This window comes from Sinocyclocheilus anshuiensis, unplaced genomic scaffold (genome assembly GCF_001515605.1).
Source record: "Sinocyclocheilus anshuiensis isolate Anshui unplaced genomic scaffold, SAMN03320099.WGS_v1.1 scaffold997, whole genome shotgun sequence".
NCBI classification, from domain to species: domain Eukaryota; kingdom Metazoa; phylum Chordata; class Actinopteri; order Cypriniformes; family Cyprinidae; genus Sinocyclocheilus; species Sinocyclocheilus anshuiensis.
In genome coordinates, this window is record NW_015555715.1 from 2,411,621 (window position 1) to 2,438,986 (window position 27,366).

General features: G+C 36.2%; 2 protein-coding genes across 2 annotated transcripts in view; one reads left to right on the plus strand and one right to left on the minus strand.

Annotated features, from left to right (window-relative positions):
- LOC107672222 (multiple epidermal growth factor-like domains protein 11) overlaps positions 1–15,870 on the minus strand; it is a 151,542-nt gene extending 135,672 nt beyond the window's left edge. Inside the window, exon 1 of the mRNA XM_016465313.1 lies at positions 15,654–15,870. The gene's annotated coding sequence lies outside the window, so the exon portion shown is untranslated. The remainder of the gene's footprint in view (positions 1–15,653) is intronic.
- A 3,170-nt stretch (positions 15,871–19,040) lies between these two features.
- LOC107672217 (dual specificity mitogen-activated protein kinase kinase 1-like) overlaps positions 19,041–27,366 on the plus strand; it is a 14,521-nt gene continuing 6,195 nt past the window's right edge. The window contains exons 1-2 of the mRNA XM_016465309.1: positions 19,041–19,436; positions 26,557–26,767. Of these exons, the coding sequence (XP_016320795.1) occupies positions 19,354–19,436; positions 26,557–26,767 (294 nt within the window). The 5' untranslated portion in view covers positions 19,041–19,353. The remainder of the gene's footprint in view (positions 19,437–26,556; positions 26,768–27,366) is intronic.

Below are 27,366 nucleotides of genomic sequence, written 5' to 3' on the forward strand. Positions count from 1 at the left end.
GACATTATTAACTGTCTTGATATTTACTTTGAAAGCTGAAGCAATTGTGGTGAGGGGCGTTACATTTCTGACGCATGCTTGTGGTGTTCGGCCAATCACAATGCACTGGGTCAGCTGGCCAATCAGAGCAGACTGCGCTTGTCAAAGGAGGGGGCTTTGTTGAAAATGACGTGTTTGAGAGAGGCGGGGCATAGAGGACCTACAATAATGTACAGTATTTGAAAAATAATGTGTTTTTTGAACATTAAAGCATGTCAACATATTCTGTTACACCAAATACACAAAATAATGATCTTTAAAATAGCATCATATGACCCCTTTAATATCTGAACACTGGACCTCATGAAGTGGCCCTTAAAAACACTACATTTAAAGATGAGTCCCAAAAAAGTTCAAATAACTTACCAGTAACTCTTTCACTCAATCTGTTCTTCTTCACTAACTCCCCAAAAAAAAAAACAGATGGGAAGTAGTAGCTCTCATCACCACCTCCATTCTCATAAGCGAGACTGATAGGAGTAAACGTGGCCTGGTCAGAGATCACTGAATTATTCATATGACTGGCAGGTGTTGTTGATAGGGCAGCTCTTCTGCATTTCCAAGTCCCAGGTGTGGTTTTAACAGCTCTATGTTCACAGCCCTGTCTATAGCTGCCATTGATTGCAGGCTAAAGACACTGCTGCTGAATAAGCAAAGGAGCTTTACATAAAGGCACATGGTGCACCGCACCAATAACACTATAGATCCATCACAGTCCATGACACCCACTGGTGAGGGGGGGGGGGCATCCTACAGTACCTCTGATTTAGAGTTAGAATAAATGACATTCAAACAGGACTGTTCAGCATGATTGAAGCTAATCTAATATCCCACCGTGCCTCTGATGACCGCTGACTCGGGAGACACGGATTTGAGTACAATACAAAGCTTCAATAAAAAAGCATCTGGACTCCGTGGAGTCATGCATAATAATGTGGCTCTGAACTAAGTGTTTTCCAAAACTTAAGAGAATGACATTTCTTTAAACCTCACATTTAAAGAACTGGATCACACTCATGTTTTGGTGGTTAAGGGAAAGTTCACTCAAAATATTCCTTTAAGGGGGTCTTGTATGCCCCTGTCATATGTTCTGGAGATTGGTAGGGGAATGGATATGTCAACTCACATGCATACAAACACATATTGCAATGCAGGAAAGAAAAAAAACAAAGTTGTGAAAATGCCCATGGCACTACATACCATTAAAGGTCACAGTAGGTCATTTCTCAGAATCAACTGCCTCTGGCATATCAAAATATAAAGGCATAAATATCCTGTGCAGGCTTTTACATGGAGACCTTTTTCCATGTGAAAATAATGTAAAGTGCTTCCCTGGATGTATGTACTGTGTAAGTACAGATGTGAGATTTTCATTAAAGCTGATTGATTAAAGTAATTGGCTGCAAATGCACATTCGTTGTGTATGGAATGCTCATTATAATGTATGTGAAATATTTAAAGCTAGCACCAGTCCTTTGTAACAAGCTCTTGTTTCATTAAAAGCTCCAGAAAGAGAGTTGCACCACCAGTTCTAGAGATAATGGAGAACTGTTTTCCTTTTTGCTCAGACTTTTAAATGTCATCAAACACACTGATCTCTTGTTAGCTAAATATCTTTGCAAAAAAGATGCATGAACTACAACTACATCTTGTACAAACTTGTATTATACATATATGTTCATAAATAATACAAGGAAAATTGTATTGGCACCTAGTGATATTTTCTACTTATGGTCCTTCACACAGTTGTCAGGCCTAGGACAGGACAGAAGGAAACACCAAAAGCAATTTCCACCCAGGTGATCCCACCCCAGGGCCCCAGTGGGGTTTAGATGAGGAAATTAAACTCAGCGCTGGTCCCGCTGCTTGAGAACTCCAGTCAAATGGACAGCCAATGTGCAGTCTTTTACCACTTCACAGAGAAAATATTAGCAGAATAAAGAAAGAGGTTTCCTGCAGGGTGTGGAGTGAAGCGGCTCACGCAGAATGGCTAATGTCCTCTCTCCTGAGTGATGGAGATGTCTGCAGGTTCAACTCTAACGACTCCCGGAGCCTGTGCGGAGAATAGTAATTTACCAATCACGCTGTCCATACTTGAGCAGAGAGCATACTGGGTAAAAAAAAAACATTATGATAAGTTCAGGCACAGTCATGAGGCTTACCCATCAGTATGGTTAAAAAAGGCTGTACACGAGCCTCTCAAAAAACTAACTGAAAGCTACAGTCAGTGGAGGACTGAGAGGACTAGAATGTGCAGAACACAAAGTACAGAGAGGAAAAGACCTAGCATTACCCTCGGTACATCCATTAAGATGTCTCACAATACAAGACGGCTCCATGGTACACGGAGCTTGTTTAGGTCTCTCTATTGTGAGTGCTGGGACAGGAATAGCTTGAAGCAAAAAAGCATAAAGTTAATGGGGGACACACTCTCTGGGATTGCAATGGTAAATTATGACTCTCATAATATACAATTCAGGGGCACTCTTGGTTTACAGTAAAGGCTGGATGAAGTCCTTGGGCTATAGTGCTCATAATGGGTGCCGTAACTGAAAGCCCGTAATGTTAATGAATAACCAACTCAATCCAGATCCAAAATGATTCTATAACTCCACAGCTCCAGTGGAGCCAACAAGCAGATGGCCTGGTTTCTGTGAGCTACTCAATTTTGCATTAATGTAACCTTTCAATATAAGGAAAGATTTATATGCGCCATTAAAAACGATGACCCTTACCCAGTTCAATTACAAAACAGAGCCATTTTAGTTTCCATGCTCGTGACGATCCCTCATAAGAAGCGTCGTGCGGCGTGATGACATCTTCCGAGAGTGGGTCAGGGAGGCTGTGCAGCTCTGAGAGCTGGTCTTTATGGTAATACCGCTCTGATTGAGGTAAGTGGCAGATGTAAGCAGGACCATCAGCAGTATTTGTAAAAAGTCAGTGGATTCTCGAGGGAGAACTGCTTGTCATTACAACCACCGGGAAAAGACCTGATGAGTGCATTATTCAGGACCCGGCAGAGCCACAGCTAAGAGGTGTGGAGTTGGCATCAGAGAGACGAGCTCTATTGAGCCTTGCTATAAGCTCACATCAGTGCTTGTTAATTAGCTTTGCTTAAAGATGCTCACAGTCGATCTTTATTTGATTCTATTCTTGTTGCCTCCGAACTTACAATTGTGTGACTTATCTGCACTGAAAACCGCAGTAAGATATAATAGATTGTTTCACTCTGAATTCTCTACTTACTAGCTGGTGAAAGCTTCAACATTCATCATACTAAGTATTGTAATTTCCTCTAGTCAGTGGAGGACCTGGGATTGACTGGGGATTGGCTGGACATTGGAAGCACTGGAACTTTTCAGGGAGGGTTGCATGTTAAAACCAAATAGTTAAAACCAGTTCGAAAGATTGGGCCGGTAGTATTTTTTAAAATGTTTTTGGAAAGAAAATCTCTTTTCAGCAAAAAAAGAATTTTTCAGCAGCCATTACTCCACTCTTCAGTGTTACATGATTCTTCAGAAATCATTCTAATATCCTGATTTGGTGCTCAAGAAACTTAATGTAAATATTTAAATGTTGAAAATAGTTATGCTGCTTAATATTTTTTTTTTGGATTCTTTGGATACAAAGTTCAAATGAACATTCAAAAGAAGCATTTATTTGAAATATAAATCTTTTGTAACATTATAGTTGTCTTCGCTGTTGCTTTAATGCATCCTTGTTGAATAAAAGTATTAATTTATTATTTATTAGAAAAAAAGGTTTTACTGGCCTTAAACTTGATTGGCATTTTATATACACATTTCGTAAAATCTTAGATTCTAATCCTACATTCACCAGACTCTAGACTCATAGGGTGGAACTAGTGTTGTCAAAAGACCCGGTATTTCGGTACCAAGTCGGTACTAAAAAAATTAAAACGTTACAGTACCAGGTTGAACATTTTCAAATACTCAAAACAAAATCTTTTTCATGTCTTGCCTTGTTACATTTATTTATTAATTATAAAGTATTTGATCATTTAGAAGCTAGTTTGCCCCTCTATCTCCCACTTCTATGTAACACATAGTCTCACTGCAAATGGCTGACTTTATTTGACACTAATTTCTTTGCAAAAAAAATTTCCTCTGAGAGTTGTCTAAACAATCTTCCTCTTTCAAGTGTTCTGTTGGACAAATGCAGCACAAAATAATTGTTTGAATATTACTGAGTAGTAGGGATGCACCGATAGGATTTTTTGGGGCCGATACCGATACCGATTTTAACAATCACTTATTGGCTGATTCCGAAATAAAGTAAAACAAATGTAAAATAACACTTCACTGTATAAATAAAATACATATTAATCCTTCTTTATTGTAACAGACTTTACTATGATTAATCTTCTAATTTGTTTTTGTATACATTTTAATATTTTTTGTAAGTTTAAATATGTATGAGATAGTGCCAAGTCCGCGGTTTTCCCGCGGAATTGGGCTACTTTAACACTGCTGCCGCAGGTTGTTTTTCATGTCCGCGGGTTTAAGCAACCCCAATAACGTGATATTTAGCCCCTAAAATGCGAATTTTACCAGGGGAACCCCACCAAAAACGTGTATTTACCCCACCGGTAGTGCTGGGCGGTATACCGGTTCATACCAAATGCCGGTGTTTATTTTTGTTATGATATGAATTTATACCGCAATACCGGTGTATGTCCCTTAAACAACGTTCGGAACGTGACACTGTTTGAAAGGGAACAGCTGTATGTGTTACTAAGCGTGAAAGTTCCGAAACAACCTTAGCTATGGTTCAGTTGGAAGATTTCGCCAGTGCTGTCCCGCGAACGCGAGGTCTGACTTTCCCGAAGAAGTGTCACCTCTCTCGGCGTCTGTTCTGTGCAGTGAACGGCAGAGAAACAGCGCATTCAGTTGGCCGCACCGCAGCCGACTCGTCAATAAATGAGTACAAAACAGCGTTTCCTTGCACCTGTCGCTTACTGATTGTTTGGAATTATAAATATGAGCGTAGTTCGTCTGTTAATATCACATGCACTTTTTTGTTTGTTGTTTTTTTCCCGTCATGTACTGTGAAACCGGTATAATTTTGGAAAATACCATGATATACATTTTTGGTCATACCGTCCAGCACTACCCACCGGAATGTGATTTTTACCGGGGGATCCCCCTCGAAATGTGATTGGGCTAGTTTTGAGTAGCAATTGGGCGGGTTTTGTTGTGAAAACCTGGCAACCTAACAGTTTTCGGGTACAGAAATAAAGTAAACAAATGTAAAATAACACTTCACTGTATAAATTAAATACATATTAATCCTTTTTTTATTGTAACAGACTTTATTATGATTAATTTTCTAATTTGTTTTTGTATACATTTTAATATTTTTTGTAAGTATAAATATGCATGAGATCTCCTTTAATAAGGTGGGACTCTTATTTTGACGGGTTTTCTAGTCTACGGAGCTATATGGGTAATGAAAGCACGCAGTTCTTCGGATTTAAAGTTTGTCAGTTTATTAAGAACCCCCCGAAAAGGCATGAGATCTGTATATATTTGTTTACTGTTAGTTGTAATAAGTGTTTTGTGTAATTCGCTGTATGTTGATGATAATGCAACAGAGAGAGAGTTTAATGTGCACTTCTCGTGCTGTGTTTTGTTTAGCTCTTATGGTGATTTTTGGAGTGAAAAAGGACGCAATAAACTTATTAAAACATCAGTAAAGTTTTGGTCATAATTCAGATGAGGTCCAAAAGTTATTTAGTCAAGAATAGTGTGCTATCTTTTGTCTTTTGTTATTTGATTAGCATTAAAGTGCAGACAGCAGTGCTAGGATTATGCAACAGACATTATACAGCTCAGTGCAGTTAATTAATAAACCATTGGTTTGTAATATCAGCCTTTTTCCTTATATAGCCGATATGCCGATGGTTGTAAATTGAGGAAAAATAGGCCGATACATCGGTGCATCCTTACTGAGTAGTCAACACGACAAATACGAGCTGCTCTGTTTCCTAAATAAGTTTTTACCGTGTTTCATGCAAGCCCTTACATTGTACCATAAAGTACAACTACAACACCACTCCATTGAAAAAATCTGTTCCAGTCATTAACAAAAAGGCTTTGTTGGTCTTATTGTGCACGATTCATCTGTGGATTTTTTTGTGATAGCACTAGGGCTGGGCGATTTTTCAGATTTTATCGATTAATTCGAAGTTAAAGATTTGCCAAGATTTTATTTTTTTATACGTCAAGGAATCACCATTTTGAATAGAAATATTACCAAACTTTAGAATTAGACACTTTGAAAATATGCCAATGTTAACAGTAGGGCTGGGTATCGAGTTCGATACGTTTTAGGCACCGACCGAATTGCCTCGATACCATCGAGTATCGAAAAACGTCTTGTCGTTCGGTACCAAATTTCGATACCTAAGGGGTTAATCTCATCAGTGTCAGTGAGCCAATAAGCCTGCAGCACTTGCCGGTGTGTTCGACTAGAGGCCCGGCGCAGATCGATCATCCGCGAGAGCGATTCGAACGCATACGGAGCAGTCTGCTCTCTTTAGCTGTCGTGGTAGTGTAATACCACCAGTATAGAGTAGCGTGGGAGCTGCGTGGAGTTCCGATCATATGCAGTTGTCCGTTCATACTAACGTTACACGACCGAAAGCGCGTGTTATGTGACCATTCATGCAAACTGTAGCATCATGCTACATAAGACAATAAATAAGATTTATATTCCGCTTTTACTCAAAACTCACTTTAAACCACCATCGAGTGTTTGTAATAACTTCCGATTGCCGTCTAACAGGGCCGGATTTACGCATTGCTCAAGACATTGAGCAAATAAATATAACAAACAATAGGGTAAAAAATGACAAACTATTTCCATGTCTTCCACCTTTTTTATGTAGGCTACGGAAATCACGCTTTCTTTCTCCCAGTCTCTCTCACAGACGCACACACAGTGCAGACACGCGGAGACGCGAACAGAAACTTCTTGTCAGCGCTGCACCGCGAATTTATCAGTAAAATAGTTTCGCAGCTGAAAAGCTACATGACATTTCTCAGTAGCGAGGTTCATGAAGGAGTTTAACTTAAAGATTCGCAATTAGTAGACGCCGCTGCTGAACGCTGCTGAGAGACGCATAGACGCAGGTATTCACACGCACTTAATCTCTCTCTCTCTTACATTTTGTTCCTTTGTGCAGTGGCTCAGGAGATGAGTCTTTGAGTTTGTATAAACATCAACAAGCTGAAAAATAAAACCAAAGTTTTTTTTTAGATAATGTAATCTTGTTAAAATTGATTTCATAAAATTGGTATCGAAAAAAGTATCGTTCAGGAACCGGTATCGAAGTCAAGGTATCGGTATCAGTATCGATATCGAAAAATTTTGAACGATACCCAGCCCTAGTTAACAGTAAAGAGAAAAGAATGATCCAACCGCATGTCAGTGCACATGATTAACTGCTCACGTGTGCAAGCTCTGTGAAGGACCATAAGTAGAAAATATCACTAGGTGCCAATACAATTTTCCTTGTATTATTTATGAACATATATGTATAATACAAGTTTGTACAAGATGTAGTTGTAGTTCATGCATCTTTTTTGCAAAGATATTTAGCTAACAAGTGATTTGTTCAACATTTACATCATGTTGACAACTTCATGTATGGTGCACGTGAAATAGAAATTTCTTTAACTAGAGGGTTAAAAAAGAAAAAGTTACTTGAATAATGTTGCCAGTACATTTTCAAGTTGACTAGTTAAAAATCTTAAAAATCGAGAATCGGTCAAACATTCTGAAAAAAATCGCGATTTAATTTTTTTTTTGCCATATCGCCCAGCCCTAGATAGCACCTTAAAGCCTACCAAGCACTCTATCTCTATACTCTTCTGTAATTAAAGACATGTTTGGCATGCCTCTTTCAAATTAGATTTGGGAATTTTCCTCCCAGTGGAAACGTAAACACTAACCTCTGGGTTAACATGGAGAAAAAACATCTCTGAGACTGAGACCAAGTACTGACACAAAGATCTTAATTGAAAGAACATAATTTGCCTTACTGAGACAGGCAATGACATGCAACATTGTAGTCCAGAGTGAAAATATACAGACTAAGGTCAGAAGACAACGATAAGGAAAGGAGAGAAAAGATCCATCCATCCCATCAAGAAAACTCTGGCTGTCCTTGATCTGAAACCTTCTGTATATGCCATCAGAGGAAACAAGAAACATACATCAATGTTTTCAATTACAGAGCAAAAGCTGACCCAAGAAGGTTCAGCTAATGGCTTTATATTTTTCATTAACATTTCTTAATGCTCCCACTATGACCCCAGGGTATTTGTTCAGTGTACAATGTTCAATACGCTTTGGATAAAATAACATCTATCGGGCAGCTCATTAAGAAATCAGCTTGATTTGCAGAATAAAGGTCAGGTCTTACTATGCCATCGAAGGTTTCCTCTACTGAGCACTGTATTCATTGCCATTGCTATGACATGTTAACGTGTACATTGTGAGATATTGTTATAAGCTACTGTCAGTCCTCTGCTACAAGGTTTGACAGACCGATAAATTGCTGTTCACATCAAATCAGATACTGAATACTACAACAAGAACTGAATGCCATGCTACAAAAGAGATGACTGATTTCCTCTGAATTTTGACCTGCTTTAAAAAAAAGAACCCACCAACAAATAAAATGTTTTAAAAAACATTACCAGAAATGTATAATCAAGCGAACTCAGCAGAACTCAAGTCCAATTTTATATGCCCATTCCCATTTAGAAAATGATTCATTCTTATTCTAATTGGCTGCTGTTTCACCCATAATTTTATGATTTACAAAGACAGTCTGTTTAATAAACTTACATACATTTAATAACAAACTTACATAATACAAGCTACACAGGTAGTCCAAAATGCAGCGGCTAGAGTCCTTACCAGGTCAAGAAAATATTATCATATTACCCCAATTTTACAGTCTCTGCACTGGCTACCTATTAAGTTCCATATCAGTTACAAAATATTATTACTTACCTATAAGGCCCTGAATGGGTTAGCTCCTGCGTACCTAACTAGTCTTCTACCATGCTACAATCCATCACGTTCCTTAAGGTCGCAAAACTCTGGACTTTTGGTAGTACCTAGGATAGCAAAGTCCACTATAGGAGGTAGATCTTTTTCGCATTTGGCTCCCAACCTCTGGAATAGCCTTCCTGATAACGTTCGGGGTTCAGACACACTCTCTCTGTTTAAATATATATAATGTACTGTAGTTATATCTCATCAAATGTGCATTATTATTCTTTAGCTTGGGTTAAACAAATCAATTGCTTGGTTGGAACAGCAGCTACGCTAATTATGTCTCTATTTGTTTCTCTGTTTTTGCCACAGGATTGACATCCCGTGGTAACTAGGATTTACACAAGCTTCAGTCTGGATCCAGAACACCTGAGAAGAGATGATGCCAACCCCTCAGAGGACCTCAGATGATGCCAACCATGAAACAACATGCAGAACTACCAAATTTTGCTACAAGTTTGATTGCATCATATAATAATTGCTGTTAATAGTGTTCATCGTCTGTTTGATTACGTCTTTAATTGATTTTTCCGTACATTTCTGTCATATGTTTATTAACTGACAGTCACCACTGATAAGCTACTACTAAATATTGTAGAAACCTAATTTGCTGTAAAGTTGCTTTGCAACGATTTGTATCGTGAAAAGCGCTATACAAATAAGCTTGAATTGAATTGAATAAATATTCTTACAATCTCTTTTTTCACAAATAGGGTGAAAAAGTGCCTGAAAGTCATATTTTATGATAATATAAGTAAAAGGAGTTGCTTAACCTTCAGATTATGTTCAGCCTCAAATGGTTAAAGTAAATATTATATGAGCCGGTTTTTTTCTATTAATTTTATATAAGGCTTGCCGTTTTAAAAGCCTTTTACCAAAGAGTATAAATAGTTGAAAACACTAATGTACGCAATTATGAGATTTTCTAGCAATTAACGTTAAATGAATATCAAACTGACATTTATATCAGGGAAAATGAATTTTTTTTTAAACATACACCAGAATATTTAACAGGTAATGGAAAACTAGAAAGTATCTGTTGCCTATGTTACTTCAGTTGTTAATCCTGTTTAAGCAAAGGTAAAACATTTTCTTGGGGAAAAGTCCTATGTAGCTCCATCAAATCGCTCTTGTAAAGTGAGCCCATCGGCAATGATAGGACAGAGAGGTATAAATCTGAAGAGCAGTAAAACACTAAAAACCATTTTATATAATTTATGACGTCACGTACAAACAAACACAGAACCATAAACAAACGATCTCAAGTCTTTCATGATCAGTACACAGCATCCTAATACATAATACATCTACAATCCAACAGCCTGAGCCACTTCATCTATTCAAGTCTCCATATCCCATAATAGTTAAGGTACAAAATTGACATGAAAATGAGCAAACTGGTACACATATAAAGGAAATGGAAACTAAGCAGAGACTCTGATGAGGGTCACAACAAAACAAGGACATTTCATCCAGTTTCTATAGCAATTTGCCAAACACTGATGATTACCTTTACACACGCATAAAGCATAAAGCATCTTTAACACTCAAAATGGATTTGCCATGATTCTTTAATGTCCTTAATTATATTAGCATCTAATTCCCCTAACAAGTTCCATGCAATGGTTGAAACAGACATAAAATATAAAAATGAGAAACAGCATGTGATATTAATGTTAAATTTATGTTGTTGTGATTACATTTAACCAGACTGAATAAAAATAAATAAGCCTTTCAAATCTGAATACTAAAACAAAAGGATGCAGCTCATTTTCTGCACTGATCTGAGTCAGTGTATAGCCACAGAATACTAATGAAATCTTAATTTGAAACTACTCCTACATGCCTCAATTCACCAGCACCAATACCTAACCAATTAAAACGAATCTCATCTGCAATTTGAAAATCATCAGGCCTAAATATTTCAGAAATGTACAAAAGCACGTCATCAATTTAAATTTGATTCTACATTTAAAATGCCAGGCAAAGCAGAAAGTTGAAGTGCGTCGTCCTTGGGAATTCATACAACTATTAGCAATGCACAGCCAGTGTTCCTTCATTAATCAGCACTAATTAAGACTATTGATTGAAGAAAACATGAGGATTTCCATCTGAAAGGGTTTACTAGACTGTAAACTGGAAGCTCTACAGGTGATGAAATAGCAAGTTAAAGATCCAAAAGATTTGCCTTTGCCCTTGGTTCAAGCTTCACTTTGCAAACCAGCTCAGAAAATGAAACCAAAAATGCCCCTGCTTCCCTGTCATTAAGCGCTGTCAGGACGAATCAGAGCTCACAGGCCAGTAGTGCTGCACAAAGCAGCGCTCAGTCTCTCATTGTTGAGCCTCCTGTCTCACTCTCACACATGCTCAGTCACACAGAAGGTTAGGCTTGACAACAACGTCCCAGGACTCAAAACATAACACATCATGGTCATATTGAACTAGAGGTAATAGGTACAAGCAGTCAACATTATCAAACATTCTCATTATTTTCATATTTGCTCTAAATTATAAATCTTGTGCATCATTTATTTCATTTATAATATTGTTGCTATGATACTGTATTATTAATGATTATCTGGTCAAATGCAGTGTCTGTATTTACATAATAACTAAATATTATATTGGGCGGAACAAAGTTTTGCACCTTTTCACCTTTTAAACCTATTAGCAAACGCAGCCCCTGAAATAAATTGACTCTAAACTGAGCTGCATTTACATTTAATGTGTAATTTTTTACAATATACACATATTAAAATATGTTCATGGGGAAAAAACTAAACACAACAATGCCTTTTTAGTTTGTCTTGAAGGAATAATTGGGCAGAATAAATAGTGAGCACTGAGCAGCCAAATAATGAATATCTTCTCAACAAGGCTGCTGTTTAATTAGGCTAAAAGCTCAAGACTGGAAACAAAAGCTGCATTACTGTATTGGCAAAGTACATTTATGACTTTTTGACAGATGGCTGTAATGCAGTCTAGGCAAGTCGACTAACCAACATGCAGTCAAACACAGCCCTAGATATGCCAGACAGACAGAGAAACAAATGCGAGTCAGACAAAATTGTGCACACATGCAACAAGACCCATGATGTTTCTCCATATTCTGAACTTAATGCAGGTCATGCACACTTTGAAGATGAGCACTAAAAAAATAACGTCTGATTTTAATGTAAATAACAGAAATATGCATATCATCTTAAATCATAAAGGTATAGACTTGATCGGTGTCGTGTCATAGCTGTGTGGGCGGAGTCGGCGTGAGGGAAAACAATCCTTTCCCCCTCATTGGAAAAGCATGGTGTTGACTCAGAATGGCCTAACCATTTCTGCTACTCGACAGAGCAACATACATAGAAAAACTGAGCCGTATTGGGTTGGACTGTCCGTACGGTATCTGTGACTGGACAAATGACCCAACGGAATGGCCAGAGGTGTCGTTTCCCAACATTTTTGTTACCTGATTGCTTACTACAAGCCTATTCTTGACGGCTTGTGAAAGTAAACATTTGTCGTTTTGTTTTGCTTAATTTTAATAAAGTGATAAAGACTTGAGTAAAAGCCTGTCGTACTTTTTTATTGATATATTAAAAAGAATTTTAACATTGACAAAACAGGTAACATTATTAAGGTCCACTGAAGCGCCTTGAAATGCACAGCGTTATTCTATGTGGTGTGTGCTGTACATATAGCCTAATCATTTTCACAAATACATGCCGTAAATAAAAAGATAAAATAACATGAAAATATCCCTTACGAAAATTAACCGTGGTTACAACTAAAAAACATGGTTACTATAGTTAAACCATGGTAAAAACAACATGTTTTACTACACTAACCATAGTTTAACCATGGTATTTGTAGTAAAATTGTGGTTATAGGCTACAATTGGTAATAAAAACGCCAAAAAGAAAAAACCTACTATAGCCTACTATACTTTTATTATAGTAATACCATTGCTAATTTTCATAAGGGATTGTGTATAATATGAATATCAGGGAGTGAGATTTATTTGATTGTGATGCGAAGGAGGGTTACTGTAAGCCCCATCAGAACTGCATGGGTTGCGGTGCAAGGGGTCGGGAGTAATGACAGATCATTGCAAGGTAAGTAGTAGCCTATCTGGAGTGCATATAAATATGAATATTAAGCTTGATATGTTTCATAAGTTGTATATCCATAACTACTGTCGGAGTTCTGATAATGTGTGCTAACCGCTCAGTGCTACCTCCGGTAGTCCGTCTGTTTATTCGGCATATAAATCTTCAGATTGGGTTTTTTAACTTATTAGAGGTACAGAACGCCACAAGGCAACTTTTCGGCATTGCACCAAGCAAAATTCAATCGAAATCATCACAAAAAGTAAAGATCAAGCGCCTAACAAGGTCTCCACACTTTAATTCGAATGGTTTGTTTTCCCCCTCGGCATAAACGGTTATGACGTTTTTGTGGGCGTTACCAGCAATGCCGAACAAGTCTATTTTTCAACCCCTCTCCTTCAATCACCTGTCAAATTGACCACTTTCCACATTCCGATTGGACAAAATTTGTAGGAGGGTTACTGTAAGCCCCATCAGAACTGCATGGGTTGCGGTGCAAGGGGTCGGGAGTAATGACAGATCATTGCAAGGTAAGTAGTAGCCTATCTGGAGTGCATATAAATATGAATATTAAGCTTGATATGTTTCATACGTTGTATATCCATAACTACTGTCAGAGTTCTGATAATGTGTGCTACCCGCTCAGTGCTACCTCCGGTAGTCCGTCTATTTATTCGGCATATACATCTTCAGATCGGGTTTTTTTACTTATTAGAGGTACAGAACGCCACGCAGCAACTTTTCGGCATTGCACAAAGCAAAAATCAATCGAAATCATCACAAAAAGTAAAGATCAAGCGCCTAACAAGGTCTTTGCGCGTTAATTCAAATGGTTTGTTTTCCCCCACGGTTATGACGTTTTTGTGGGCGTTCCCAGCAATGCCAAACAAGTCAATTGGTCATTCATCTATATAACACTAGTTTGCAATGAGAAAGTCAATAGTGCTGATGTTATGAGACATTTAACTTGGTTATTAACAGCAAGAGAGAGCAACTGCCTCATTCACAACCTGAAAAGCTCAGACATATCTATACATTTCAAAAATAAAGTTACAAAATAAACACTGTCAAATCAGAAACAAATGATGTCCCACAAAACAGCATACATCAATGTAAACAGTCTTATGTATGAAAAAAAACAGTGCAGGGCCAACCAATTATATTTTATATAGAGCTGTTCTTGTCTATATGAAGGAATATTGTCTCTGATATTGCTGCTGGAAAAAATGACTATACTATCACCTAAACCTGCTATATTTCTATATTTACAGGACCGCATCTGTTTGGTTATGCACAGGGGCTCTGAACGTCTCAATAAGGCTGTCAAATTGCTCAACAGAGCCATCTAGTGGCCTCAAAACTTTAAATCAAAAGTAATGAATGGAAAGAAGACGCTCCCGGGGCAACCAGTGCGTCGTCTCCCCTCAAATGCTTTATGCCTTTGATGGAAAAAAATCTAAATAAATAAATAAAAACTGGTAATAACTCACCTATTCAGTAAATGCATGACGTATTTGTCAGTCTTCATTAGCATACATAAACTCGTTTTAGGAATACCTGTTAATGTTTTACAATGAGAGCATTACATTTACAACCCACGTAAATTACGTTGGTAAGACAAGGTTTCAGACATCAAAACATTACGAGTGGTTTGATAACGTAATATTATATAGGCTACTATTAATTATAATATTAGCCTACGTTAGTAAGAGATTCAGTTAGCAAGATAGTATAAAATATGGATAGATTAAGTTAGCATATTTTATTTTATTATATTGACATACAGACAACGTCCTTCCCTAGCTAAAATAATTAGAGGCAAAAAAATCTCTACTGAATGAAGACACTGACTGAAGAACTGAACTGGATACGATACGTCAACTTTATATGAGAAAATCTACCACGCTTATAAATAAATATAGACTGCAGCGATGTATGTTGGCAAAATTAACAGCTCACACAATCGATCTTGTCGCCCAAACTGAGCTAAAATTATATATGATAAAAATAACGATCAATTATAAAAAATAAAAAATAACTTAATTTTCTCCCAAAAACATTTTATTTAACTGTTACTTCAATTAGCGAGCTTACAGAATGTAAACTGTAACTGTAACTGTAAATTTCTTATATGTATAGGGTATAAAAGAGTATTAGGACATCATTAATGAAACCTGTATGTCCTATATGAACCTTTATTGACCAGTCTAACTATCACCTGAAATTATACTCGAATAATAATGTTCAAACACTACATTTATAAAGTCGTCTGTAGGCTATAGAAATCTATAGAAATTCAGCAATATATTCATCCCGTTAACTGAAAAGCTCAGCAACACAGTGCATATATTAATATTTTGATTACAGATTACAGTGTATTACTATAGGCTAAAGAAGTGAAATACAAAATAGCCTACATACCTTTTCCTGGTCTGTTTTACTTTCCCTGATCCAAAATCGCTGCTTGCTGTTCGTCCATAGTCTTCGTCTCTGGAATTAAACTCGGCACTTTCTCGTAGGTAATTTATGGCAGACTACATGAAGAAGAGTCCTAGAGAGTATTTGATCAAATTCGCTGTACCATTCGCCTTTTCAGGCTAGTGCTGTCCGAGCGTTGCGCAGCGCCTCATCCTCTGTAACCGACACTGTTGCCGAATGTTTTTGCCTCTCGCGCGGCCTCATTTTAAACGCACGTGACGTCAGAGATCATGGTGCTGAAACAGCAAGCGCTTAGCGAACAACACATAGGCTACGTTTATTTGGAGAAAATACAATTCTCAGTGAACTTTTACTTCAGTATCACACTTTAAGCAAAACCACAATTTTTAGTAAATACAGTGAAAATAATAATAAAAAAGTTAACATTAATCAAATTTCACTGTTTACAAATTCCTGCTGTTGTGAGCAATTGTTCTAATGAAAAAAAAAAGTAGGCTATGTCGTCTGGATTTTTCATCAATATTTAATTTTGAATAACTTTCGCCGCCTTTGAAACGACTGAAGTCACAAAATCCACTTCTTTTTTTTGCAAGCCCTCCCATTTACCCAGCTGTCACGTAAGGTGCGTCCCAGTTTGACTATTCTATTCCATTTTGTATCATTTTTGTAGTGTGAGTAGTGCATTCACACCGAATTTTTTTTTTTAAGTGTACTTCAAATATAATATACTTAACTGACCGAAAGAAAAAACAAAGTGTGGAATGTTGAGCATACTTCCCTACTAGGCAAAAAACATTATGTAAAATGAGTAGTAGCCTATGTCTGAATTCAATAAACAGTATTCATAAAACTGTAAGCAATAAGTACTTCCCTACTATACACTGGATACTGAATAACTCTTACTATTTCCACCATATAAAGACAGCCATGACAGCCACAATATGCCTAAGAGTAGTATGTTATTATACTTTTGTGAATTATTGGGAACCACTTTTTAGCCATCCAATCAAATCCCCATGGTACAAAACCTGTATTTCAGATTAGACATTAGATTACAGAAGTAAATATGGGTCGCAAATTAGTGTGTTATACTGACTATTAATGTACATTGAACGCAGAAAAACAGCTGTGTGGGTAAAAAGATGTTAATCAATATAACAAAATCTTTGTTTTCATCAATTTCACATTTAATCATTTAATTATTTTACAATGAATTTTATTTTACACAATATCTTTAATGTGGCATAAAATGATCAAATAAATTATAAAAATGATCAAATAAATCTAAATCTACTAAGGTTATTGTGTTGATTAGGCTTGTCATTTTGCACCATCTTTTTAACTTAATATTAGCATTTTTTCTTATGTTTATTGATAATAACAAAATACACAACAGTCTTTTTCTTCATCCATCTGTTGGCAGTGAGTAAATAAAAGCCAAAATTTAGAAGCAGAGTACTAGCCTGTATCCTAGGTCCATCCTTTAACAGATCCTTCATGATAACTTTATAATATGCCATTACTAGCTCCACAAGACAGGGTAATGCAGACAATAAAAGATCTTAGATTTTCTGTGGAAATAAAGCCTTTCATAGATCCTAAACATGTCTTGAATAAAAATGACTTACAAGACCATTTATTACAGTGAATCAGTTTCAGCTCATAAATATCATTTTCTGTTTTTGCTTACTGTTTTTCAAAGTTATGCATCATTAATTTGACAACTCTTCAATTTTAATATATCATGTTCCTAAGAGGACATGATTTCTTGCATACCTAAATGGAAATTCTGTAATTATCCAGATCTGCTTTTTATGAAATCACAGGGGGGGAGCCTATCAGAATAGCTGACAGAGCAAATCTGCCTGTTGCACCAAATTGTCGAGTAAGATACTGATAAATTATACTTATAGTTAGAAAAGGCTATAGTTTACTCTTTACACTGCATCACAATCTCTCTGTCAAGGCCGATTTGTTGAGAGTCAAGATAGATAAATATTGGCTAAATATTTTTCTAGGCCTGGTAATGCACAATTTACCTTAGAGTAATTAATTCTCAATTTGACATTCTCCATGATCAGAGTACAGATGGTAATAATATTAGTATAGGAAAAGATATAGTAGTATAGGAATAATATCAACCACAATGGCACTAAAAACAGCAGATGAAAGGATGGCATGAGCAGAGATAAGTAATTAGGCTAAATCCACAAAGCACAATAACTGGACTGGTTCCAGCATAAACATAGATAAATGCTGAGAAAGAAACCACTTGGAAGGAGCAAACGATATGCATCTGTTTACTAAGCTGCAGAAAGATTTAAGGCCTTGAGGAGTGTAGAGAAGATTTGTATAAATGTATGTTTAATCTCCAAATGGGGCTGGTTGCCCTTCCTGCGAAATGTGGTCTAAATAAGTGTCCATTTTGTAATAGATATTTGATCTTTATTTTTCCTCTTCAGGATAGTATTGTATTGTATTAATGACATCATTCCAGAATTGGTTTACTGGTCCATCTTGCATAATAAAATGATCCAAGACACTGAGATTGCAATATGGACATATTTATGACTTTTCTAAACAGATACGGTGTGTTTTCTATATAATTTTAAACTGGTTAAATTGTAGAGTTTTATGTGAAATCATATGTTCCTTAATAGCTACAAAAAGCAACAAATCAACCATAATTTTAAGGAGTTAATGATGTAAGACCAATGACCAAAATATAATGCAGAATACATTGTGTTGGTTACGTGATTATTATATTATATACATTCAGTCCAGTGTAAATGCTTCACCACAGGCACAGGCTGCTACGTTTCTATTAAAGCAACACTTTTATGGAAGTTATATGGACTTGAGATGTTTGTTTTGCAGCGGGGACTTTGTTTTCATTTTAAAGTCAATTCAAACTTGTAATAGACAGTTACTTCCAAATTGCATGGAGACCTGAATACCAGTACATTTAATATTTTTCTATAGGCCTGTATCATCTGTTGCCAGGTTTTCAACCAGGGAAAGTACTGCAGGGGGTCCATACTCCATAGAGAAGAATATTCATAAACAAACAAGTGTTTGAATTTACCAAGGATAAAACTTTATGATCAAGCTTTTTATATTGGGGGTCTGGGTCTGTGGAGTTGAAAACGTGCAATCTAATATACAGAAGTTCTGTATTCAAATACATAAAGGCATAAAAAGGGCTGGATGCTGATAAATGATTGTTGAAATTTCTTATAGTTTTAATTAGCAGACAAGCCTAATAAAAACAATGCGGCGTAATAGCGCATTTACACCAGCAGATGGGGGTCATTGTCCATAAGCGGTCATGCTGTCCGGAAGACAGATGTAAATATTTTCATGACGTAAACAGACAATCTCTGTACCCATCTTCTACTGTCGTCCACCGCTAGAAACACTCAGTTTCTCTCTGAATAACCTATTCTTTGAAACAGCCTTCATCCTACCTGTCAGAAGACCATGCGAGGTTGTCGTTGACTGCATTCTGTCTTTATTTATTTATTTATTGTAAAGCAAACAGCGATTGCTAGGGTGTGATAGGCTATTCATAGTTTATACATCACTGCTCTGTCGGCGAGTGAGTTGGTGTAGTCTGCGGATCAGATTGCTCCTGTTTGAATTTCTGTTTTTACTGCCGAGAAGCCAGCTATTAGGATTCATCATGCAAAAAAGGAGGAAGCCAGAGCCGATCCAGCTGAACCCAATTCCAGACGGGAACGCTATAAACGGAACCGGGGCCACAGAGTGAGTGGGCTTGAGTCTTACGATGTCATTTCATGTCGAACAAGCTGTTAGAGGACTTCATGAAACCAGAGCTGTTTCATTCATGGATTGTTTGGCTCATTCAGATTATGGTTTGACTCCAACAGGCTGCTTAATAGATTTGGCATTGCTAGATCTGCTTGGATTGGGCATTAAATTGGTATTAGTATGGATATTTTTGAGGGTGTGTTGATTCTAAGTGTCAACTGAATTATAAAGCCCACGAATGAATTGTAAACTAAAGGTGATTATTATAAGTTGGCTTACATAGTGCCAAATATGGGTCATTTTGTGAAATGGGTGCCTTTTTAAGTTTGATGAGGTGATTTTTAAAGTAAATATCCATCAGATTTTAAACATTCTATCAAATAATCTCTTTGAGTGTTATTAAGTTGTATTGTGCCATCTGAAGATAAATTCATATATTGTAGTATATGTTAGATTATGGCTATGAGATTTGTAACAGGTTTGAGGATAACAAGGTTGACAGTTTTACAGTTTTAGCCATTGTGCTCGAGTTCATGATACTAAAAAATGTGTGTGTGTGTGTGTGTGTGTGTGTGTTTATGTGTGTCAAAACACCTTAATTCTAACAAGAAATGAGCACCAAATCAGCATATTAGAATGATTTCTGAAGGATCATGTGACACTAAAGACTGGAATAATGACTACTGCAAATTAATAGAATAAATTACATTTTAAAATATATTAAAATAGAAAATGGATATTGTAAATTATTGTAATATTTCACAATATTACTGTTTTTATTGTATTTTTGTATCCTGTATAAGCGACTTCGTTTGCCCCAAAGTTACTGTTTTTTGGGCTGTGCTTAGAAAAATATCTAATTAAAAGTTTAGTTTGTCCCAGTTATTTATAGTTTAAGTAATTTTGTGAGGAAAACAAAATGCATGCTGTTTGTGGAATAACCCATATATTGGTGTTGTTTAGTATCCATCAGGTGCACATAAAAGAGCCCACCACTAAGATCAATGAGAATACCTTATTGCATTTGGACAGAGCTGCCAACACAACACTGCTGTCCTCTGTAGTATGTTGTCCAGACATAAAGGCCCAAGATAAAGTATTATAGATTATAGGAGCAGAACTGGAGAGATAAAGTACCTGAAGTTGTCTGTGTGTTTACAATTTGTAGAGGCCAAAAATCCAGGTAGTGTGTTTTGTTGTCTCTAATGTAAAAGAGAAATGTAAATTAATGTGTTATCATTCTCTGAGCCCAAGTATAATCATCCAGTTTATCTCAATATGTGATTATTAAGGATTTTAACTGAACACCAAATATAGATGCAAGTGATGGCAATGTATCGATTTGTTTGTCTGCTTCACATCCCCACATAGATACGGTGACAGAGCACCACCTCTGTCTGTGCTACCTTCATTTGGCAGGCCTGTGATTTTTCTCCTCTTGAAGCTGAGCCAGTGGTGCATGTCATTGCCTCTTGTTTCGTCGAGCTCACTTGAGAGCTTAGACACTTTTCCCCTCTTGTAGTCTCTCCATTTGGCATTAAGAGACTATTAATTATTTAGGATAAAGTTGCAGTCTTGTATATAGAAGCTGGCTATTATTTGTACATAAATAATGAGTATTAGCTGTGCTATAGTGCCATAGAAGAGGTGTTTGGGAGAATGACAGTAAAGCAGAATTACATTCCTTCCTGGAGAGCAGGACAGGCTGTGGCGAGCTCACTTTGGAATGTGTGTGTGTGTGTGTGTGTGTAGCAGTGATTCAATCCTGTGGAAGTCAGTGTTATAGAAAGAGGCTCAGTGGAATGTTAAATACTGTGACAACACTTTTTTCCCAGAAGCCATTGCTTTAAATCTGTCATGGCAAGCCTATTTCAAACAGTGCAGTTAATATATAACCATAACTATAACGAACAATATTGTTGAAATCACTTTCAGAACGATTTTTGATGAACTGATAAACAATAAAAATATGGACAGCAAGTCAGAATCCATCCTGCCTTCAAGAGCTCGAGCATTTAAAGTGGCAGACGACAAAACTGCAGCATGTGCTTATAATACATTGGTGTGGATGATAATATAGTTATTGTTCTTGGTATGAACAGGCCTCAATACAATCATAGAGTATGTCACCACATGTACGCTGATGTTCAAAAGTTTTGGGTTGGTAAAATTTTTTAATGTTTTTGATAGAAGTCTCTCATGCTCACCAAGGCTGCATTTATTTGATTAAAAATACAGTAAAAACAGTAATACTGTGAAATAGTATTTCAATTTAAAATAACTGTTTTCTATTTTATTCTATTTTTAAATATAATTTATTCCTTTGATGGTAAAGCTGAATTTTCGGCAGCCATTACTCCAATCTTCAGTGTCACATGATCCTTCAGAAATCATTGTAATATTTTGATTTGGTGCTCTTGGTTTCTTATTATTATTGATGTTGAAACAGTTGTGCTGCACAATATTTTTGTGGAAACCGTGATACATTTTCATTTGAATCACTCAAGTGTCAGACTTCAGTTCTGGTGATATAAACATTGTAATATGTTGCTGTTCTTAAAAAAGGTTGCTCTCCAAATGACTAGTAACCTTGTTTTATTTATTTACCAAAGCCAGTTTTCCTTGCATTTGGCACTTGACAATGCTAATTTTGTACCCTGCCAATATTGTTTCATCTTTCTCCATTGGCAGCGGTACATCTGCCGCTATTGTTTCCCACGAGCTCTATGCGGCATTGTGTCTTTTCAAGATTATCAGTAGGAAACCACACAGTGTTACAATGTTACACAATCACACCACACACACCATGGCACCATCTGCTGCTCTCCATTTTACTTAAGAGCGCTGCTGGGTATATGAATGCTGCTATAGTGCATCAAGAAGAGCTTGATAATTCCCAGACATTCCCTATACCTGGTCCCTAATTCTCTTCCTTTATTATGTTTATTGTGGATTTACAGGATGACAGCACAGATGTATCCATAGGAATGATTTATGGAGTGAAGTTAAATATTGACTACAGAACACAATCTCTGGTTTTGTGCTCCTCCCAAGAGAAAAATGGTTTGCTTCTGTCTGACCTCAGCTGATCCTGGTGTTCCCTAGTGTTTACATCCACATTCCAGTGCACGGCATGTGAAGCTGACCACTTAATTCCTGTGCTTGATCATACTGTATTCACACACCTCTTCAAAAACTCAAAAGAAAAAAAAAAGGAAGAGAAGTTGTCATTTTTTCAAGTGCTGTTCTTGGGCCTTCAAAGGCTTTTCTGGGTTCGAATCTCAAACTATGAGTAGCTTTGCTTTTCATTTTTTAGAAACTTTTTGTATCTTTCCTCAGAAAGAATCTGCCCTTTTTATGTAAACATAATGCTGTATCAAAGGTTAGACTAAATTTACTGCGTAGTAGTATTGAATTATTTATTACTTTCATACAAGTTGTTGAAGCATAGCATGCTGTGTTGTCACTACATCCTACATTAATAGATAGAGTATATGTTTTTTTTTCTTTTCTTTCCTTTTCTTTTCCATTTTTTTTTTTTTTGGAAGGCCCTGTGATTACTGTGTTGCAAAAAACACCCTGGGAATGAACAGTTTCTCATTGTATTATGCTCTGTAAATAATAATGTATTGTTATGTTATAAATATTTTTTTAAATTTAATTAATGACTCAAATTTCAATGATTTTGTAAAATGTTATGAATTGATTTGATTAGATGCTCTTCTTGATAATAAATTTGAATTTTAAAAAACAGAATACATAACAATTAAAGTGGAAAAAAACAATTTTTGGGGGGGGGGAAACAGAAAAATAATAATGAAAAAAATGGCCTTATTCTTGCCTTGCAAACTTAACATTTAATTTCTTCTTTTTTTTTTTTTTTTTTTGAGTTTTTGTTTTGTCACCCCTATCCGGAATGCTGAATCCCTGACAATTTTCAAGCGACAGCTGAAAACCCATCTCTTTCGAAGCTACTTGACTTCATCATAAAAAAAAAAAAATAAAAAAAAACTCTCTCTCTTTATTTATTCCTTCTCTTTCTAGCTTGTACTTATTTGAACAATGTCTAAGAACTTGGTATTACAACCACTTCCTGTGTCTGTTTGCCTCTTAAGAAGAATCGCTTTATGTATCCCCCAATTGTAAGTCGCTTTGGATAAAAGCGTCTGCTAAATGACTAAATGTAAATGTAAATGTATTGAAGGATCATGCAACTAATGACTGCTGAAAATTCAGCTTTGCCATCACAGGAATAAATAATATTATACAATATATTAAAATTATATATTAAAAAGACAGTTATTTTAAATGGTAATAATATTTCACAGTATTACTGTTTTTACTGTATTTTTGTTCAAATGCAGCATTGCTGTTGCAAGTTTATAAACCAATATAGCAAATTATAAATCAGTAATTTATGTTTTGCATTATATCATGTTGTTTTTTTTATTAAAAAAATATATATATTTTTGATAATTTTCAGATAACACTGCAAAATAAAAATAAAAAACTAGTATTGTTTAATAAAATAAAATAAAAACAGTAAATTTTTAACTTGAAATGTTGCCAAAAATGAATTTGAACTACTGGTCTGACTGGGCCAACAGAAAAACTCTGGCAGTAGAGTTCTCTTGTGAGCTTTATATCCTCTGTGGCTCTTCACACTGATTGAAATCACTCAGGAAATGGCCTCCTACATGCAACACAAGGTTTGAGTTGTGAAGTATTTTTCTCCACTCTGGCATCTTCTGCGTCCTTCACCATTATCACATCTCCACCACAGCGTGTCCACGCCACCCACTTACACCCACACAGCAGCCTCGTAACCATGGTTATATCTGGCCTTGCTGTCAAAAATGAAAACACTTCGCCTCATTCTGCATATAGAGGAGACAAAGACATCCTTGGAGTACTTGTGCTTTTCTCATCCACCTGAGTCGTGGCGTCTATCCTGGAGCGAAACATGTTGCGATATTTTGCAGACTGATCAGCACGCTTTGATGTTAATTTATGTGTGAGTGTCACTTGTTGTGGACAGAAACATTGTTCAAGAGCAGGACAACATGTTTTACATCTGAATTGGCTCAGTGTTTAAAAGCCCTTGAGGCTCATGGTGGTCTTGAAACATTCATTTGGAGATAATAAAGCATGAGATACACCCACATCACAGATGTTTGCAACATGTGTGGCACCAAAGCTCTGGCGCCAAAAGCTGGAACACAAGCTGCAGGAAACCTAAGATTGTGTTTGAATAATTCCTAATTCCTAATTAGTATGAATATCTGAATCATAAGACTTTTAGTTGGTTCATTCGAGCACACAAGAAGATTCGTTTATGATAAGAAGATCCCACCTGGTAAATGCAGTTATGCAGCAGTGAAGAACGGAGTGGTGTTGGAGGAGATGCAGAGAGGCTGGAGAGCGGAGGGTCATGGAAGTTCACTCTTCCAGCAGAAAGCTAAGGAAATACATCGCCATGACAACAGGGCCAAGGGAACGGCTCTCATGCTTAGAGGAAATCCCAGTTTCCTCAGACAGAGCTTTAGGAAGAAGATGTTATAAAGCCTTCCCACCACTTAACGCACACATTGTACAATAACCTATTCAATATTTCTACATGTTTTCTGCCTTAAGGATGGGAATATGTTTCAGTATGCAAGAGCTTTGGCTTCTACTGATCAGAAGTGAGAAATTCTTGTTGTAGACATCTTAATGTATAATATAAAGCAAGCCTAAGACTGTAGCAGTGTTATTTTAGTATTATTTATATACTATTGTAGTATTTATTAATATTTTGAAGGAAGTTTTTATTTTAGTTTTAGTAATTGTATGTACTATTGTCATTTATTTTGGTGTCAAAGACGTTAAGATGTCCGCATCAAAAGAAATGTACAAAAGTGATTATATATCCATAGAAAGCACATTAAATGTAAGTAAAGTGTCTACTTTTAAGGTTTCAAATAAGTTTTTGGAGAATAAAATGTCAAAATGTGGTTTAAATAATGTTAAATTGTCATTCAGTGTAACACAATATTTATGTAAAAATTCAAACAACATGCTTATTCTGACTTGTATAAAATATATAAAAGAATAAGGGAGCATATTACATTTTTATTGTGTTTTAAATGAGTAAAAATTCTTACTGACCAATGGGCAAAACCTAGGATGGGGCAAATTTAAAAAATGTAAAATTACAACTAATTAGTATTTGAGGTGAAAGTAATTAGTCTTTTAATATGTCATAAATAGATTTTTGTTGTAAATATGCCTACAAGATTGTTACACTGAATGACATTTTAGTGGGTGTCTTCTGTAAATCAGGGGAAAATGTATGATATTTATTTTTTGCTCGGTGAAACAAAAACAAAATTGCAATTAAATTAAACAGAAAACGTTTTTTAAAAAATTTGGGAAAAACAACAATTTAAAGCAGTATTTTTCGTCTTTGACCCTTTTTTTTATCATTTTAGTGTTAATCATTTTAGTACTTCAACCTCAGCTTATTTTATTTTAGCTCAAGGCAAAATTCCAATTTTTATTTCAATTTTTTATGCAATATTTTTATATTATTTTCAAAATATACTACTAAATATACACTAAAATGTTTTTAATAGTTTTAAAAACTTTTTAATAGTTTTTTGTTAACAATAACAACACTGGACTGTAGTTTAAAAAATGACACAAGTGTTCGTGACTATGTATTTTTGTCCTATTAATTTATTTAAAAACATTAAATATGTCATACAATGACTTAAATACACATTCTGTGATATGCATGTTTACTGATTTAAAATTCATTTTGATATTTTTTAAAGGGGCATGAAGTAAAAATGGTAAGGGTGATACAATTGTCCTGATACTGTAATTTATAAAAATGAATTTTGAAAGAAATTCTTGAATAGAAAACCTTATTAAATAATTTAGCATAATTATCTCTTAGGAAAAATATTATTTTAACAAAATTGCTTCACTGATTATTAATATTGGAAACGTTCACTTCACAGAGAGGAGCCCTGTAGACCCTCATGGCTGTGTTGATGTGTACTGTAGATTTATCCATTTAGTTTCATCACTTTACAAATTAAATTAATTTTTCTGTCTGTGTTTGTGTTAGAACAAATCTGGAAGCTCTGCAGAAGAAACTGGAAGAACTGGAGCTGGATGAGCAGCAGAAGAAACGCCTGGAGGCTTTCCTCACCCAGAAGCAGAAGGTCGGAGAATTAAAAGATGATGACTTTGAGAAGATTTGTGAGTTGGGTGCAGGCAATGGAGGAGTGGTCTTCAAGGTCTTACACAGACCCTCAGGCTTCATCATGGCCAGGAAGGTAAGTTATGATAAAGCAAACTGCTACAACCAGGGTTGGTGTTAGTCTCAGCTTCAAGCGTGCAATAAAGGTCACTGAAGTCCACTGATTATCATTACCAGCCTTGAATCAATCGGATGCGGTTTTAGAGCTGCTTGCCTCAGAGCCAGTGCTGCCTCTATCTCTTGAAGGCATCAGCTATTCATGCCATCATGTCTTTTTATAGATTGGAAGAAGTTAGACATTACAGCAATAAGGCATGACATTCTGTTCTTAGCATGCAGAATGGATCCTGTGACAATTATTGCACATGCAGTGCATGTAGTGAAGCTATCTGCACTTGACTCAATAGTTCTTCCTTTAGAGTCAAATGACACTTTTCCTAACAAACTTGTACAAGAAAGAAATCTCTACAGAGAGCCTGTAGCACCACAGCCAGGTCCCACGTGGGGACCGGAGGCCTCAGCCTCAGCGCACCGTGGAGGAAATGTGTAACTAGGGGTTGTAACTAGGGGAAACGTGTAACTAGTGCGATGTCATGCGAGTCGCAAACAAATCCACCTGGGCCTGGCCAAAGACTCTCCATATCTGCTTCACCACCATGGGGTGAAGCATCCATT